The following is a 14,328-nucleotide window of genomic DNA, read 5'->3' as shown; positions in this document are numbered from 1 at the left end:
TCGGCTCACCCAGGTCATTAAAGACGTTACAGAGAACCGGAGGGAGGAGGACAGAATCTCTCCTCCCCCAGAACCAGCTCTATCCCTTATCAGCTGATGTGATTTATGGGTAAAATGGGGGTGAATAACAGGTCCACCTCACAGAGCTGTTGTGAGGACTCGGAGAATTAATTCACATCTACCAGGAGCTGAGAACCGGGACTGGTGTACAGTGAATATTCAGTAAATGTGAGATACCACATTCTTCTAACTTATAACAGAAATTCTTCCCTAATGCATATTCCTCTCTCTTTTGCCTTACAGCAAAATGCTTCAAACAAGCTGAGCACACGGTTTCCTCCTATTCTGCCCAACCCTTCTCTCCTGTACCCTTGACAGACCTCCATGAGGCTCAGAGCGATGTCAGCTCATGGCCCATCAACTTGGGCTCCCAGGACGCCACACTTGCCCGGGCTCTGCCTTACACTCTGGACCCTGAGGGCTCCCTCTGCCCGACCTGCATAGCCCCCTCCACTCTCCCCGCACTCCTGGCCGTGGGTGTGCCTCCAGCCTCTGCCTCTGTGCTGATGACACCCCACCTGCCCTCGCCAGCCTGACGTCTCCCCTCAGCTCCAGACTCCTGACCTGACTGCCTCCTTCACAGCTTCTGTGCCTCGCGAACGCAACCAAACTGGGAATGAACTTGGGGGTTCCCCGCAACGAAGCCTCCTCCTCACTCAGTCCTCATCTCAGTTCAAGGCCAGTCTGCCCTTCCAGTTACAGGACCTGGATGTTCTTCAACCTCGCCCTTCCTCTCCGCCCGCAATGAGTCTGCCAACCAACCCTGGCTGCTCCCCTTTAAGTGTATCTGTCCTGAAGCCATCCCCTCTCCTTCCTCGGCCTCCATCCTGCTCTGCCTGCCCCAAATCCCGTCTCCTGCTCAGCAGCTCCTTGAAGGCCATATCCAACTAAGGGTTTCTGTCCACAGCTGTACCCATGGCACCCTGCCGAAGGAGCAAGGCAGGGGTTGCCCTCTTCCCCCCTGACCCAGAGACGCCTGGCTTGGGCCCTGCAGCCCCTCGCTGGGTGTCCCAGCACTTACTTCTTTGGGTCAGTGAAGGGGAGCGGCCGTGGTGGGGGCTCGTCTGTCCTCTTCCACCCCGTGGGGTGCTTATTGCGTACGGGCTGCTTGGAGAAGAAGGACTTGGGGACGGAGGCGGAGAGCTGGAAAGGGCTGGACTGGGTCAGCTGTGAGGGCCGAGGAGTCTCTGTGCTGGCAGTTTTGTAAACCTGAGCAGGGTAGCCAGCCCGCGAGCTCATGTCACTGCAGAATAAAAACAAGAGAAATAAACAGAATCCATTCCACATTTCCCCAAAGCAATCGGTTTAAATTTACTCTTGGGAAACAACAAAGTTCCTTCACACAAGAGAGATACAAATACACTGCTGCTGTGGAAAATTCCAGTATGGAATCCTGAGCAGAGAGAAGGGGAAGTCACCCACAAGGCCCCCAGTCCCACCTCAGAAATGCCCTCTAGCACATGTGGGAATCACCTGTGGGTGGATGCACCCTGAGATTCCGTCTCCTGGGCACAGCTGCACAGCTGAAGGTGTGGGTCCTCCCTGTCCATCTCTAGAGAGATCCATGGTTTACAATTTGCTCGCTGTCTCGCTCACATGCACGCCCTCTCCCTTTCTCTCTCTCCCTTTTCCTATGCATTACAAATATACCTGTGACTATGATCAGGGAGGTAGGAACTTTTCTGGGGGGAGAAGGAGAACTGTATGTTTAACTGGGATCACATTAATATATTGTTCTGTAACTCTCTCTCTCTTTTTTTTAATCTAAAATACCGCTTGCCAAGGAGTTCTTTCATTCAAATATTTTTTTGGAGTACCTACTACACATCAGACAACGTTCCCGCTGACCCAGTCTAAAACCACAGCTCACAATCCCCAATGCTGGATTCCCCTGGCATTCGTGCTACAGTGAACGGCACACTGCTAACTGGAACCCAGCTGCTGGGGACCCAGCTGTTTACTCCCCTGAGACAAAGTGATTTTTATTTTATTTATTTATTTGACAGACAGATCACAAGTAGGCGGAGAGGCAGGCAGAGAGAGAGAGAGAGAGGAAGAAGCAGGCTCCCTGCTAAGCAGAGAGCCTGATGCAGGCCTCGATCCCAGGGCCCTGGGATCATGACCTGAGCCGGAGGCAGAGACTTTAACCCACTGAGCCACCTAGGTGTCCCACAAAGTGACTTTTAAATAAAATTTAATAAAATTTGAAACTTTCAGATAAAATTCTAATTCCACTTCAAGTCAGATGCATTTGAGAAAATTAATGCCTCTGGGGTTTGAGTCAATAAATGCTTTGTGAAGGTCAATTTAACAACATGAAAGGGTGGGGTCCAGTCAAATGAGGAGACCAGCAAATCCTCTCCCCCCAAGCACAAGACTGACAAAATAACCATTTTGGCACTCTGGCAATGGACCAACAGCGTATGATAATCTGAGAGTCTTCTATGCTTGAAAAGCTGTTGCACATTAGATAAGAAGTGAGGGAATCTGGGGCATTTTGGCTGGGGCTCCTGCCATCCTCCTGCCCAGCTCAATGCATAAGGATATCCACCATACCGAAATCTTCGGGAGAGAATCAAGCATATGGGCATGTGTGCACCGAGAGTTTTGGAAAGAGGGGAGAAAAGGGCAGAAGAATCATTTAAAGAAATAATTGCTGAAAACTCCCCACATTTGATGAAAAAAATTTCACCTACACACCTAAGAAGCCCCACAAGCCCTAAGCATGGTAAATACAAAGACATTCCAATCCAGAAAGCTCCTAGTGAGATAAAAACCTTGAACATCTCAAGAGAAAAAGGATTCATCACATAAAGCAAAATATCAATATAATTAACTGCTGACTACTTCTTTGAAACAAGGTATGGAATATCTTCAAAGTGCAGAAAGAAAGAAACCACCAGCCAAGATTTCTTTATCCAGCAAAACTATCCTTCACATATGAAGGCAAAATAAAAATATTCCCTGATAGAGAGAAAAATCAATGCCAGCTCATTTGCCTGGTAAATTAATAAAAGAAGTCCTTGGGCTGAAAGACTCCAGGTGTGCTTGGCTGGCTCAGTCCACAGAGAATGAGACCCTCGATCTCAGGTTGCAGGTTCAAGCCCCATACTGGGGGTAGAGATTACTTAAAAATAAAAAAATTTTTTTTACTTATTTACTGGAGAGACAGAGAGTAAGCTAAAGAGAGAGCATGAGAGGGAGGAGAGACTCAGTGGGAGAGGGAGAAGCAGACTCCCCAATGAGCAGGGAGCCAGGACCCTGGGTTCATAACCTGAACTGAACGCAGCCACTTAACCAACTCAGCCACCAAGGCGCCCCTAAAAATAAAATCTTAAAAAAAAAAAAAAAAAAGAAGAACGAGAAAGAAGAAAATGACTCCAGATGGTGACCTGAATCCATACAGAGAAACGAAAGGTTCAAGATGGTGAATTTGTGGGTTAGAATAAGACTGCAGATTCATGTTTTCTTATTTCTTCTCTAATATCCTTAAAGATGTAAGACCGTAAAAGGCAATAAGAACAGCACTTTCTTGTTGGGCTTATAACATACATGGATGTAATAAAATGACAAAAATAGCACAAAGGATGGGAAATGGAATGTGGTTACACTGAAGAAAAGTTTATTTCTTTAAAATTAAAAAAAAAACCCACATATATTTTCTTGAGAGGTGGGGAGGGGGCAGAGGGAGAGGGAGAGAGAGAAACACAATAGGCTCCATGCTCAGCAGGGAGCCTAACGTGGGGCTCGATCTCATGACCTTGGGATTATGACCTGAGCTGAAATCAAGAGCTGGATGCTTAAGCAACTGAGCCTCCCAGGTGCCCATGGAGAAAAGTTTCTATATTTTACTAGATCTAAACTACAATGTCAAGATGCATATTATAATAGCTAAAAAAATATGGTCAAAAAATAAAGTGGAATCCAGGGTGCCTGGGTGGCTCAGTCGGTTGGGCATTTGTCTTTGGCTCAGGTCATGATCCTGGGGTCCTGAGATCGAGTCTCGCATTAAGCTCCCTGCTTGGTGGGGAGCCTGCTTCCCCCTCTCCCTCAGCCTGCCTCTCTGCTTACTTGTGTTCCTTCTCCCTCTGACAAATAAATAAATAAAATCTTAAAAAAAAAAAAGTGGAATCCAAACAGTATGAATCCAAACAGTATTTATTAAGTAAATAAATTTACTTAATACAAAAGGTGGGAGTAACAGGTCACCGGGAGCCCTGGGTGGTTCAGGTCATGATTTCAGGGTCGTGAGACTGAGCTAAATGTCCTGTTCAGTGGAGTCTGCTCGAGATTCTCTCTTTCCCTCTGTCCCTCGTCCTGCTCTCACTCTCTCTCAACTAAATACTTTTTTAAAGGTTTTATTTATTTATTTATTTATTTGACAGATAGATAGAGAGAGAGAGAGAGAGCATGTGCGTGCGCACAAGCAAGCAGAGCAGCAGGCAGAGGGAGAGGGGGAAGCAGACTCCCCGCAGAGCAGGGAGCCCAATGGGGGGCTCAATCCCAAGTGCCTGGGATCATGATCTGGGCCGAAGATAGACGCTTAACTGACTGAGCCACCCAGGCACCCCTCAACTAAATAAAATCTTTAAAAAATAAATAAATAAAAGAACTGAGCAGGGAAGAGAGTAACCATACAGAAAATAGCAAAACGGGGACTGTAAATCCAACTGCTATCAAAGATTTCCTTAAAAGTGAATGTTTCAGCACTAGAAGCGAACGGCAGAGATTGTCAGACAGGACTAAAAGAAGCAAGGTCTAACTAGATATGCTTTCTAAGATTTAGCAACATCTATTAATGGGGCCATGCCCAGGGAGCCAGGGAGTATAGGACATCAGGAAGGGACCTCAGGGTGATCAGGAGGCCCCCCCAGGGAGGCAGTGCCACCTGAGCCGAGAACTCAAGGGTGAGCTGTGTCAGTCTAACGTGGGACCTCCCAGAAATCTGTGCCACAGAAAAGTCTGCCCAAGTACTTGTGGATGGTCATCGGGAACGGTCACTGGGGATGGTCACCGCAGTGCTGTGTGTAATCAAGAAAGTTGGGGCCTGGGGCGCCTGGGTGGCTCAGTGGTTTGGGCTGCTGCCTTTGGCTCGGGTCATGATCTCAGGGTCCTGGGATCGAGCCCCGCATCGGGCTCCCTGCTCCGCAGGAAGCCTGCTTCCCTCTCTCTCTCTCTCTGCCTGCCTCTCTGCCTACTTGTGATCTCCGTCTTTCAAATAAATAAATAAAATCTTTAAAAAAAAAAAAAAAAAAAAAGAAAGTTAGGGCCTCTTGATCTCAGGGCCGTGGATTCAAGCCCCATGCTGCATGTAGAGATTACTTAAGACAATCAATTAAAACTTTAAAAAAAAAAAAAAAAGGAAGTTAGACCTGGCCTGGATGTCTTTTAACAGGGGATTAACAAAAGTTTCAAGCACATCTTGATGATCAAAAATGATGCAGCCAGTTCGGGGCGCCTGGGTGGCCCCGTCCGCTAAGCATCTGTCGTGATCCCTGGGTCCGCTAAGCATCAGGTCGTGATCCCTGGGACCTGGGATTGAGCCCTGTGCCCCTCTGGCAGGCTTGGCTGGGTGCAGTGCTTAGTGGGGAGTCTGCCTCTCCCTCTGCCCCTTCCCTGACTCCTTCACTCTGTTAAATAAAATCTTAAAAAAAAAAAAAAAAACCAAAATGTAAAACAGAAACAAAAAAATTATGCAGCCAGTTCAAAGAATGAGGTAGGTTTATTTATGAACAAGGACAGATGTCTGACTGAGCTGGGGATTTCTGTAACTTGTAGCTAAAGGCATGCCCATGACTATGTCCCCATCTTCAGTGTCTCTGAGACTCGGGGATGGATGGTGGCTTTGCACACAGTATGGCCTCAGCACAAAACAATCCCCCAGAATATGCTGTGTCTTTCTTTTTTTTTTTTTTAAAGATTTTTTATTTATTTATTTGAGAGAGAGAGATCACAAGTAGGCAGAGAGGCAGGCAGAGAGAGAGAGAGGAGGAAGCAGGCTCCCTGCTGAGCAGAGAGCCCGATGCAGGACTCGATCCCAGGACCCTGAGATCATGACCTGAGCCAAAGGCAGCAGCTTAACCCACTGAGCCACCCAGGCGCCCTATGCTGTGTCTTTCATCCCAGCCCTGAAGTGGGTGCCCCTTCCAACACATCCGTGGACCATGAGTCCAGGTGTCCAGCCCCGGGGGGGAGTTCTTACCCCACCTACTGATCCCTTTCTGAAGCACCAACAAGTCCTCAGCCAGGACTTGAAAAGCAGGGAGCACCATGAGGTAGACGAGAACTCGGGCTGCCCCGCTCATCTGACCTGGGTCCCAACCCCAGCTCCCAACACCACCCTGTGGCCTTAGCTCAGGTCCCTTCCCCTCAGTGAGCCTGTCCTCTCTGAGAAACGAGGGACAGCAGCACCATGGCCTGAAGTCACATGTGCAAAGTTGTGAAGGGATGTGGTGTGCCCAGGGGCAAAAAGCTGGGGCTCCAGGTTTGGCCAGGACTGGGCTGGGGGTGTCCTGCTCTGTGTTCCCACCCCACCTGCCGGGAGGTGCTATGCATATCTGTGTTATGTCTCAGGGGCGTGTTTTGGATTTTGTGGGAGGAAAAGATTTTGCGGCTTTGGAAAAAAGTTGACAAAACCATGTGCTGGCTGGAGAAGCCAGAGCTGCACTCACACATGCAACCCCTCAGTCTTGGTGGGTGGCCTGGGGTGGGTGACAGGCCTTCGGGAGGCAGGGACAGAGCTGGCTGTGCCTGTGAGCATGGTGGGACTCTGTTCTAGGCATCTTATAGGTGTCCCTCCATTAATCATCCTGGCAGGCCCATGAGGCAGGAGTCACCACCATACCCATGTTTCAGTGGGGAAACTGAGGCCCGTAGAGATGAAATAACTTGTCCTGAATGATGCAGTTAGTAGGCGAGGGTGCCAGGACACAAACCAGTCTGGCTCAAGAACCCAGGCTTTTAACCACAAGCCTGTACTTTCAAGGACAATGGCAGTCATGATAAACACGTGGTAAGTGCAAACGAAACCTAGCATCGGGGGGGATGGTTTTGGACCCAGTGTGTCTCAGGCCCCATGCGAAGTACTTTAAATGTATGATGTTGGTTCATTCGGGCAGCCAGAGACCACAGATCCCATTATTAATCCCATCTTACAGATGAGAACACTGAGCCACAGAGAAACTAAGTAGCCTTGTTGGAGGTCATACAGCTGGGTCAGCTGTTGAGCTGTAACTTGGACATTTCCCAGAGCCCGGGAAATAACACTGCTCCCCCACGTACCCCACATGGCTTGGCCTTAATTGCTAGACCGCCCTTGGCCTCTCAGCACGGTATCTGGCAGGCCTGGAGTGTTGCATCAGTCCCTGCCTGTGGCTGGAGTTATGCTCTAGGGTAAGATACGGGCTCAAACCGATGCAGAATCCAATCAGGGCTCATCACCTCTGCCCCACGCCCCCCATCACTGCAACAGCCTCCTCCTGCCCACCCCCCACCAAACATGGCCAGAGGGAGCCTGTGAACACCTGCATCCGATCACAGCCCTTTTCTGCCCAGGACCCTATGGGGCTCCGCCTTGCTCAGGAGAGAGTCAGAGTCCTCTCCTCTGCCCACAAGGCCCTACACCACCTGGCCTGCCCCCTCTGCCCTCAGCTCCTCCCGCTCACCAGGCTCCAACCACTTGGAAGCTCTTCCCAGCCAGAAACATTTTGGCCTCAGGGCCTTTGCATTGCTCCCACCTTTCCTTGAGAGGGCTTGGACTCCTCGCCCAGGCTGACTGGACTCTCCAAGTGGGTCTCTGTCAAATGTGACCCCGGTGGATGCGAGGCCCTCGCATTATATTTAAGGGTTGTGTCCCCAGAATGGTATCCCTGAGGTTCCCTCCTGGCCCAGCCTGGGGAAGCAAAGCCACTTGCTTCTTGCCTGGCTGTGGCAGCTCCTCATGGAGCAGAGAGCCTCTGAGTACCCCTCACAGCTCTGACAAATTGTTCTGGAAACCAAGGAAGCTTTGGGGCGTGCGCTGCGTTGGAGAGGGCGGGGGGCCAGGTGGCTGCCTGCCTGGGATCACTCGGCCCACTGCGGTGCCCACGGCAGGCGCTGGCGCCTGGCTGTGTGCCTGGAAGCCGGGCTCCCGTGACGAACGTCTGGGGAGAGCGTCTGCGAAGTCCCTGAAACCCATGGCAGGCACAAGCTGCTACAGGCTTCTGCAGCTCCTGAAGCAGGGCTGGAACTCGGGGAGGGCAGGGCTGGCTGTTTCCCTGCTCGGGCATGGCACGGCCCATCCCTCTCCTGGCAGTCCTCGGAGTTTGTGGGCAAACTCAATTCCTTCTACCCTTCAAACTGTCCAGAATAATCTTTTTCAAACCGAAGTCAGATTATGCATTCACACGCCTCCCATGGCTCCCACGTCCTTCACAACCAAATCCCAGCAGCTGACCATGGTCCGTAAGCCTGCCAGAACCCAGCTCTGGCCTGCTCTGCAAAACTGACTTCCTGCTCCTCCCTCTCTAGCCATCTGACCATTTCTTAGGCACCACAAATGAATTCCCCTTCAGGGTCCTGGTATTTGCTGCTTCCTCTGCCTGGGTCGATCCCTTACTTCCTGGAAAACACCAACTCCTCCGAGAGGACTTCCCGGCTCTCCATCCTGTTGGTTTTTTCTCCCCAGACCTTATCAGCCCCCAGCTCAGGGAGATCATGTGGTTCCTCAGCTGTCAGTCTGTCTTGCTCTCTAGCCAGAGAATGTCAGCTCCACAAGAGAAACCCTTGACTTTGTTCCCTGCCATGTCACCATGTTTGGAAGAGTCCCTGGCACACAGTGGGTGCTTTAGTGGTAAGAATAACCTTTCTCTCAGGGGTGGGGACCTGCCCCACTCTCCTCTCCTTAAGAACCTCACCACTCCCTGTCTGCAGCAGCCTCCCCACTCTCAGCTCGCTGGCAGCGTCCTGGACCTGTGTCTTCCTCCCTCCTTATGTCCCAGCCAAACCACTTGTTGACATGGTCACAGCTACTCTGTCCCCTGGTCTGGGCCCCTTCCTTTTACCTCATATCTCAGCATCAGCCCCATCCCTGTGGCTGTCTCCAGACCCATCTCTAGCACCATCTTTCAAATCATAAATCTGCTTCTACTGCTCTTGCTGCTGAGAACTTTCCTTGCTGCCCATAGCTCTGATGATGGAATTCAAACTCTGTAATGTGGATGACAGGACCTTGCATGGTCTGGCCTCTGCTGACCTCCCCCAAAACCCATCAGCTGCCCCCTGAGTTTCTACCCTTGAGCCAAGGAGCCTGTGGTTCAGTGACCTGACGGTATCCACCCTCCTTTCCACCTCAGAGCCTTTGCACATGCTACCTTTCATAGGAACACCCTCTCCACACCTCAACTTTGTCTTTCTCTCTTTTTAAAAGATTTGTTTATTTTAGAGAGGGATGAGGGGGAGAGGGAGAGAGAGAGGACCTCAAGCCAACTCCCCTCTGAGCAGACCCTGATGCAGAGCTCCATCTCACCACTCTGAAATCATGACCCGAGCTGAAATCAAGAGTCAAATGCTTAACTGAGCCACCCAGGAGCCCCTTTCTCTCTCTCTTTTTTTTAAACTGCATAATAGCTCACATATAGCAAAGTGTACAAAACATACACATACAACTGAAGGAATAGTCACTAAGCCGACACCATATAACTGGATCCTGGGTCAAGAATGTATCACCAGCCCCTCGGAGACCACTCAACTGTGCCCTCCTCCCTCTGTTGCTTTTACCTTTGGCAGAAATGACCCCTCCTCACGGAAACCGCCTTTGCCCCTCAGACGAGATCAGACATTCCCTCCAGCCCTGCCCCACATCCACCCTCAGATCCCAGTGGGTCTTTTCTCCCTAGGCCTTTCTCTAGCACAATCCAGTCATTACTTCCATCATTCTTTGCCTGCTGTCTCCCTGGTACCTGTTCAGTGTCAGCACAGCAGGGGCCCTGCGTGCCCGTAGCTCCCAGCAGGCAGCCGGGCACACAATGGGCCCTCGCTGTGCAAACAAACATGGCGGGGGGGGGGTGCTCCGCTATGAAGGACTGGTCAAGTGGAGCCAGGGGCAGCTGTGGAGCTGGCTTGCCTGCCCTCGAGGAGCCGCGGCTGTGCACCAGGCTGTCCCCATGGCTTAGCCCAAGGAAGAAGACTAATGATGGCAAGAACACAAGGCTGGTGGGTGACCTGGGACCAGGGGCAGTGCGGCATGGCAGGCGGAGGCGCATGTGGGCCTCTAGGGCGCAGGTGTCCAGTGACCATCAGGGAACTTGGCTCCCTGCCGAGATGGTGAGGTTGTGGGCGGGCCAGCAGAGCAGGACCCACGTGGGACTTGCACATGTTCTCTGTCTGGGACACTCTACCCTCACTAGTCCTCCCTATTCTAGGAGAGCCCTTTCCACAATGGGGTCTGGCCCCCCTTTGGGCTCCCACATTCCAGGTGCTTCCCCCACCAGGGCACTGACCACTCCCCACTGTCACTGTCTTGGGATGGGTTTGTCTCCCCTGTTGGACTTTGAGCCCTCAAGTCACTGTGATGTCCCCAGCACTGCCTGTAATAAGCACAACTCTAGAGAAATATTCTGATTTTAATTCATTTTAGAACAATCCCCTGTGAGTTCAATGACAGGAGGTTCAAGGTCTGCTGCCCCATACTGTCCTGAGGATCCCATAAACATGAGCTCATTCAATCTTTACCATATCCCTAGGAGGCAGATTATGTGATTTATCCCCCATTTTACAGATGAGGAAACTGAGGCCCAGAGGAGTTCAGTCATTTGCTCAAGGCCGCATAGCCAAGGCAAGGCAAAGGGAGGGCTTGAACCCTGGTGGAGGTCCGTTCTCTCGTCTACTGGCAGGTGTATCTTAAATCAACTCATTTAATTTTCCTTAAACTTGTCCAAGATGGTATCAGGGGATGGGCGGGAACACTTTCCTAATACTCATTAAAGCAAACATATATCCATTTAAAAAAACACATTTTCCTCCTGTACCACCCAAATCACCTCGAGCACCCCATTTTGGGAAATACTGTTCCACTCTAGAGCCTGGTTGCCTAGGAGAAAACTTCGGGAAGCAGCTTAATGAGTAGATAAGAATGATTTGCAATTAGCATCAATTGTCTGTATGCAAATTAAAGCTCCCAACCGCAGGGCCCTCTTTTGTAGTGGGCTCCTCTCCCATTTTATTCCCTTCATTTCTGGGTTCAGCAAATCCTTCTGGCAGACACAGGGTAATTTTACACCCACCCCCTGGCTTCAGCCACAGTCTCCTCCCCAGCCTGCTGCCTTCATAGCACAGATTTCAAAACCCTCCCGTTGCTCAGATTTACTAAGCTGGTCCCAGGCCCAGCACAGGACTAGGGGAGCAGAGGGCTGGGACCCCCGTGGCACTCAGAACTCTCCTGGCGCAGAGGCCTTCTGGATGGGTGCACTCTGACATTTGCCTCAGTGATGGCCTGATTGTCGTCTGTCTCCCTCAAAGGAGACGGACGAGGACAGGGGTTGGGGGACGCATCTGCTTTTGCTCAGTATCTGTCTGAGATACAGTATCTCAGTATCAGCTCCCACCCCAGCACCTGTGACCTAAAAGATCCCTAAGAAAGATCTGTGAGTGAAACAAATGGAAAAATTAATGGACGAAAGAGCTAGTCAAAAGTCCGAGAGTTCAGATGACTGAGAACCACCTGTTAGGGGAGGTGGACTGAGCCAAAGGCTAAGCTCACTGGGACTTGAGACCTCTCTGCCTTCACCCTTCCGGGCTCCTGACTCAGAGAGGTCGGGCACCAGGGTTGGGGGGCACCCACAATATGGGCACCTTCAAACATGGTAGTTTCCAAATCTGTCAGAACCACCACTAAGTCATGAGATCATTTAAGGAGGTGTCAAGATGTACTCCCATTCTCAACTGATGTAGCTACCTCAGAGCGCTTCACACAAAAGCTAAGCATTGTTTGGGGCATATTTGCTTTGCCTTTTCACAAACACAGCTATTTCTTCAGAGACACAGACGAAATCCACTGTAGGTTGTGGTCAAGGCCTAAGGCCACTGCCTGGGTGCAGGAGTTCTGCGTGGACAAAGGCCGTATGTCTGAGGGCCGGCAAAGGAGAGAATCAAAGGAGAGGACCCCCCCCACTGCCCCCTGTATGGGGGTCCTGGGCTGGCTCCTGCTTAGGTGTGGGGGGGAAAGGAAGGAAGGCTAGGGCCTCCCGGGTCTGCACTGGGGACGGCAGCACAGGATTCGCTGCCTGGGGCTGCAGACCTAGAGGGGACACATGTGCCAGAACCACATAAGCCCCGAGCCCCGTGAGGGCAGAACTGTTTTCCCACCTCTGCGCATTCTCCTGGGAGATGGTATGCGGCTTTCACCCGATGCTCAAGGTGTATGCAGTCTAGGCCCCAGACTGACCGCTGAATGCCAGCTCCTTCTCACTTACGCCCCTGCCTGCCTCGCCACCAGCAGTTCTCAGAGTGCAGTCCCCGGACCAGCAGCATCACCATCTACCAGGGATTTAACAAAATTCGTATTCTCAGGCCCCACTCTGACCTACTGAATCAGAAACTCTGGCCTGGAGATGCCTGGGTGGTTCAGTTGTTTAGCGTCTGGCTTTGGCTTGGGTCATGATCCCAGGGTCCTGGGATCGAGCCCCGCATCGGGTTCCCTGCTTGGCGGGAAGCCTGCTTTTCCCTCTCCCACTCCCACTGCTTGTGCTCCCTCTCTCGTTGTGTCTCTATCAAATAAATAAATAAAATCTTAAAAGAAAGAAAGAAAGAAAGAAACTCCCGACTGGGGTCTTGCAGTCTGTGCTCGACAGCCCTCCAGGGGCTGGAAGGCTAAACTGTCATCTCTCAGACTTCCTCATGACCACCTGCTCAAAGGCCTGTGGGAAAGCTCTCGCTTTCTCCAGAGAAAGGGAGCTACAAGAAGTGATCCTCCATGCACCCCATGGGCACCACGGAAACCGCAGACAAGGAAGCTGCAGCTAGCAGGGTAAGAATAGTGAAATGTGAAGACCCAGGGTCCAGGCCTTGAGGCCCTCCCTGAGCTGCAGTACCAACCTGGCTCTGCCCTCTGGATTTCCCATCAGGGGCCTGTAAAACCTCAATTTGTTTAAGCCACTGTAGGTCAGATGTCCTGTTACCTCCAACCAAAGGGCTCCCGAACATGTACAATTACCCTCAGAAAGCATAAAACCACTAGTCTTAAGCAGACAGAGACCGAGGGTCAGAATGAACTAGAGACAGATGAAGCAGACAGCCAGGAGCTTCTTTCCCTCCACCCAGGGTACGTGAGGGCTGAATGATGGGCTGTAGTGGGTGGTCCACAAGCCTCCCGACTTTGGAAGCAAACCAGTGTGTAAGCAATCCACCTATGACCCTGTGTGTAGGGGGGGAACCCCACTGTCAGGACTGTGGGGAGAGCGGATGGTGGTCAGGACTCCCTGAAGGACCAGGGTAGGGAGCAGTGCCTTACCTAGGCTGCCTGGGCGGGTCGCGGCTCCCCCCCGCCAGGCCTGTTGGGGTGCTGGAGCCTGAGGAGTATAACTTCGGGCGGTAGCCCTTGGTCTGGCCAGCAACCACAGGAGCTGGTGAGACCTCCCGCCGTCTGTCTGCATGGTGGGACCGCCCGGCGGCCTCCCGTCCGCCCCCACAGAGGCCCATGGTTCCTGGAGGCTTGTGTGGCTTGGCCTGCCGAGGAACCTTGGCCAGGGACATGCAGCTGGGGCTAGAGGTGTAGAGGGTGGTGTCAATGCCGCTGTCGCTGGAGCCCCCCTTGGAGAGGGGGTCTTGCTCTGGCTCCAGGGGGTCCAGGGGGTCCAACCAGCGGTCATCGCTGTGGCTGCTGGATGCGTTGCTGGAGAGGGTGTTGCTGCTGGAGTGACTGGAGTACGGAGGGTCCCCCTGGAAGGCGAGACAGTGTGTCATCCCAGACTCCACAGCTGGGGCATTGACCTCCCCTCCCAGTGTCCTCCCCACCCCTAAGCTCTGGCTCCCACACTTCTTGGCCATGGTACCTTGGGTGAATGACAGAGCTCTCCCATGCCTCAGTTTCCACATCTGTAAAATCGGGCCATTGATAACCTGCCTCGTGGGCCTGTTCAGAGGCACCGCAACATTACGTGTGCAAGGTGCCACCCACAACACAGGCTCAACCCACACAGCTGTGCTCCTGGCCTTCCCTCCCAGATCCATCTCTTCCCTGCTTCATTAAGGCATCTCCATCCTGTTAGCTACCCCAAGCAGGAGCCCTGGAGT

The 14,328-nt window shown here is 51.8% G+C and overlaps 1 protein-coding gene across 4 annotated transcripts in view; it reads right to left on the bottom strand.

The window, feature by feature from the left end:
• Positions 1-14,328, bottom strand: part of SIPA1L3 (signal induced proliferation associated 1 like 3) — a 234,043-nt gene that overhangs the window by 28,050 nt on the left and 191,665 nt on the right. For all 4 annotated transcript variants that reach the window (XM_082709071.1, XM_082709072.1, XM_082709074.1 and 1 more), the window contains 2 exons: positions 13,547-13,974; positions 1,082-1,303 (listed from right to left, as the gene is read on the bottom strand). In XM_082709071.1, the coding sequence (XP_082565197.1) occupies positions 1,082-1,303; positions 13,547-13,974 (650 nt within the window). The remainder of the gene's footprint in view (positions 1-1,081; positions 1,304-13,546; positions 13,975-14,328) is intronic.

Source organism: Mustela nivalis (assembly GCF_964662115.1).
Source record: "Mustela nivalis genome assembly, chromosome: 18".
Taxonomy (NCBI): Eukaryota; Metazoa; Chordata; class Mammalia; order Carnivora; family Mustelidae; genus Mustela; species Mustela nivalis.
The sequence above is the reverse complement of the archived record's forward strand: the minus strand, read 5'-3'. Positions and strand labels throughout refer to the sequence as shown.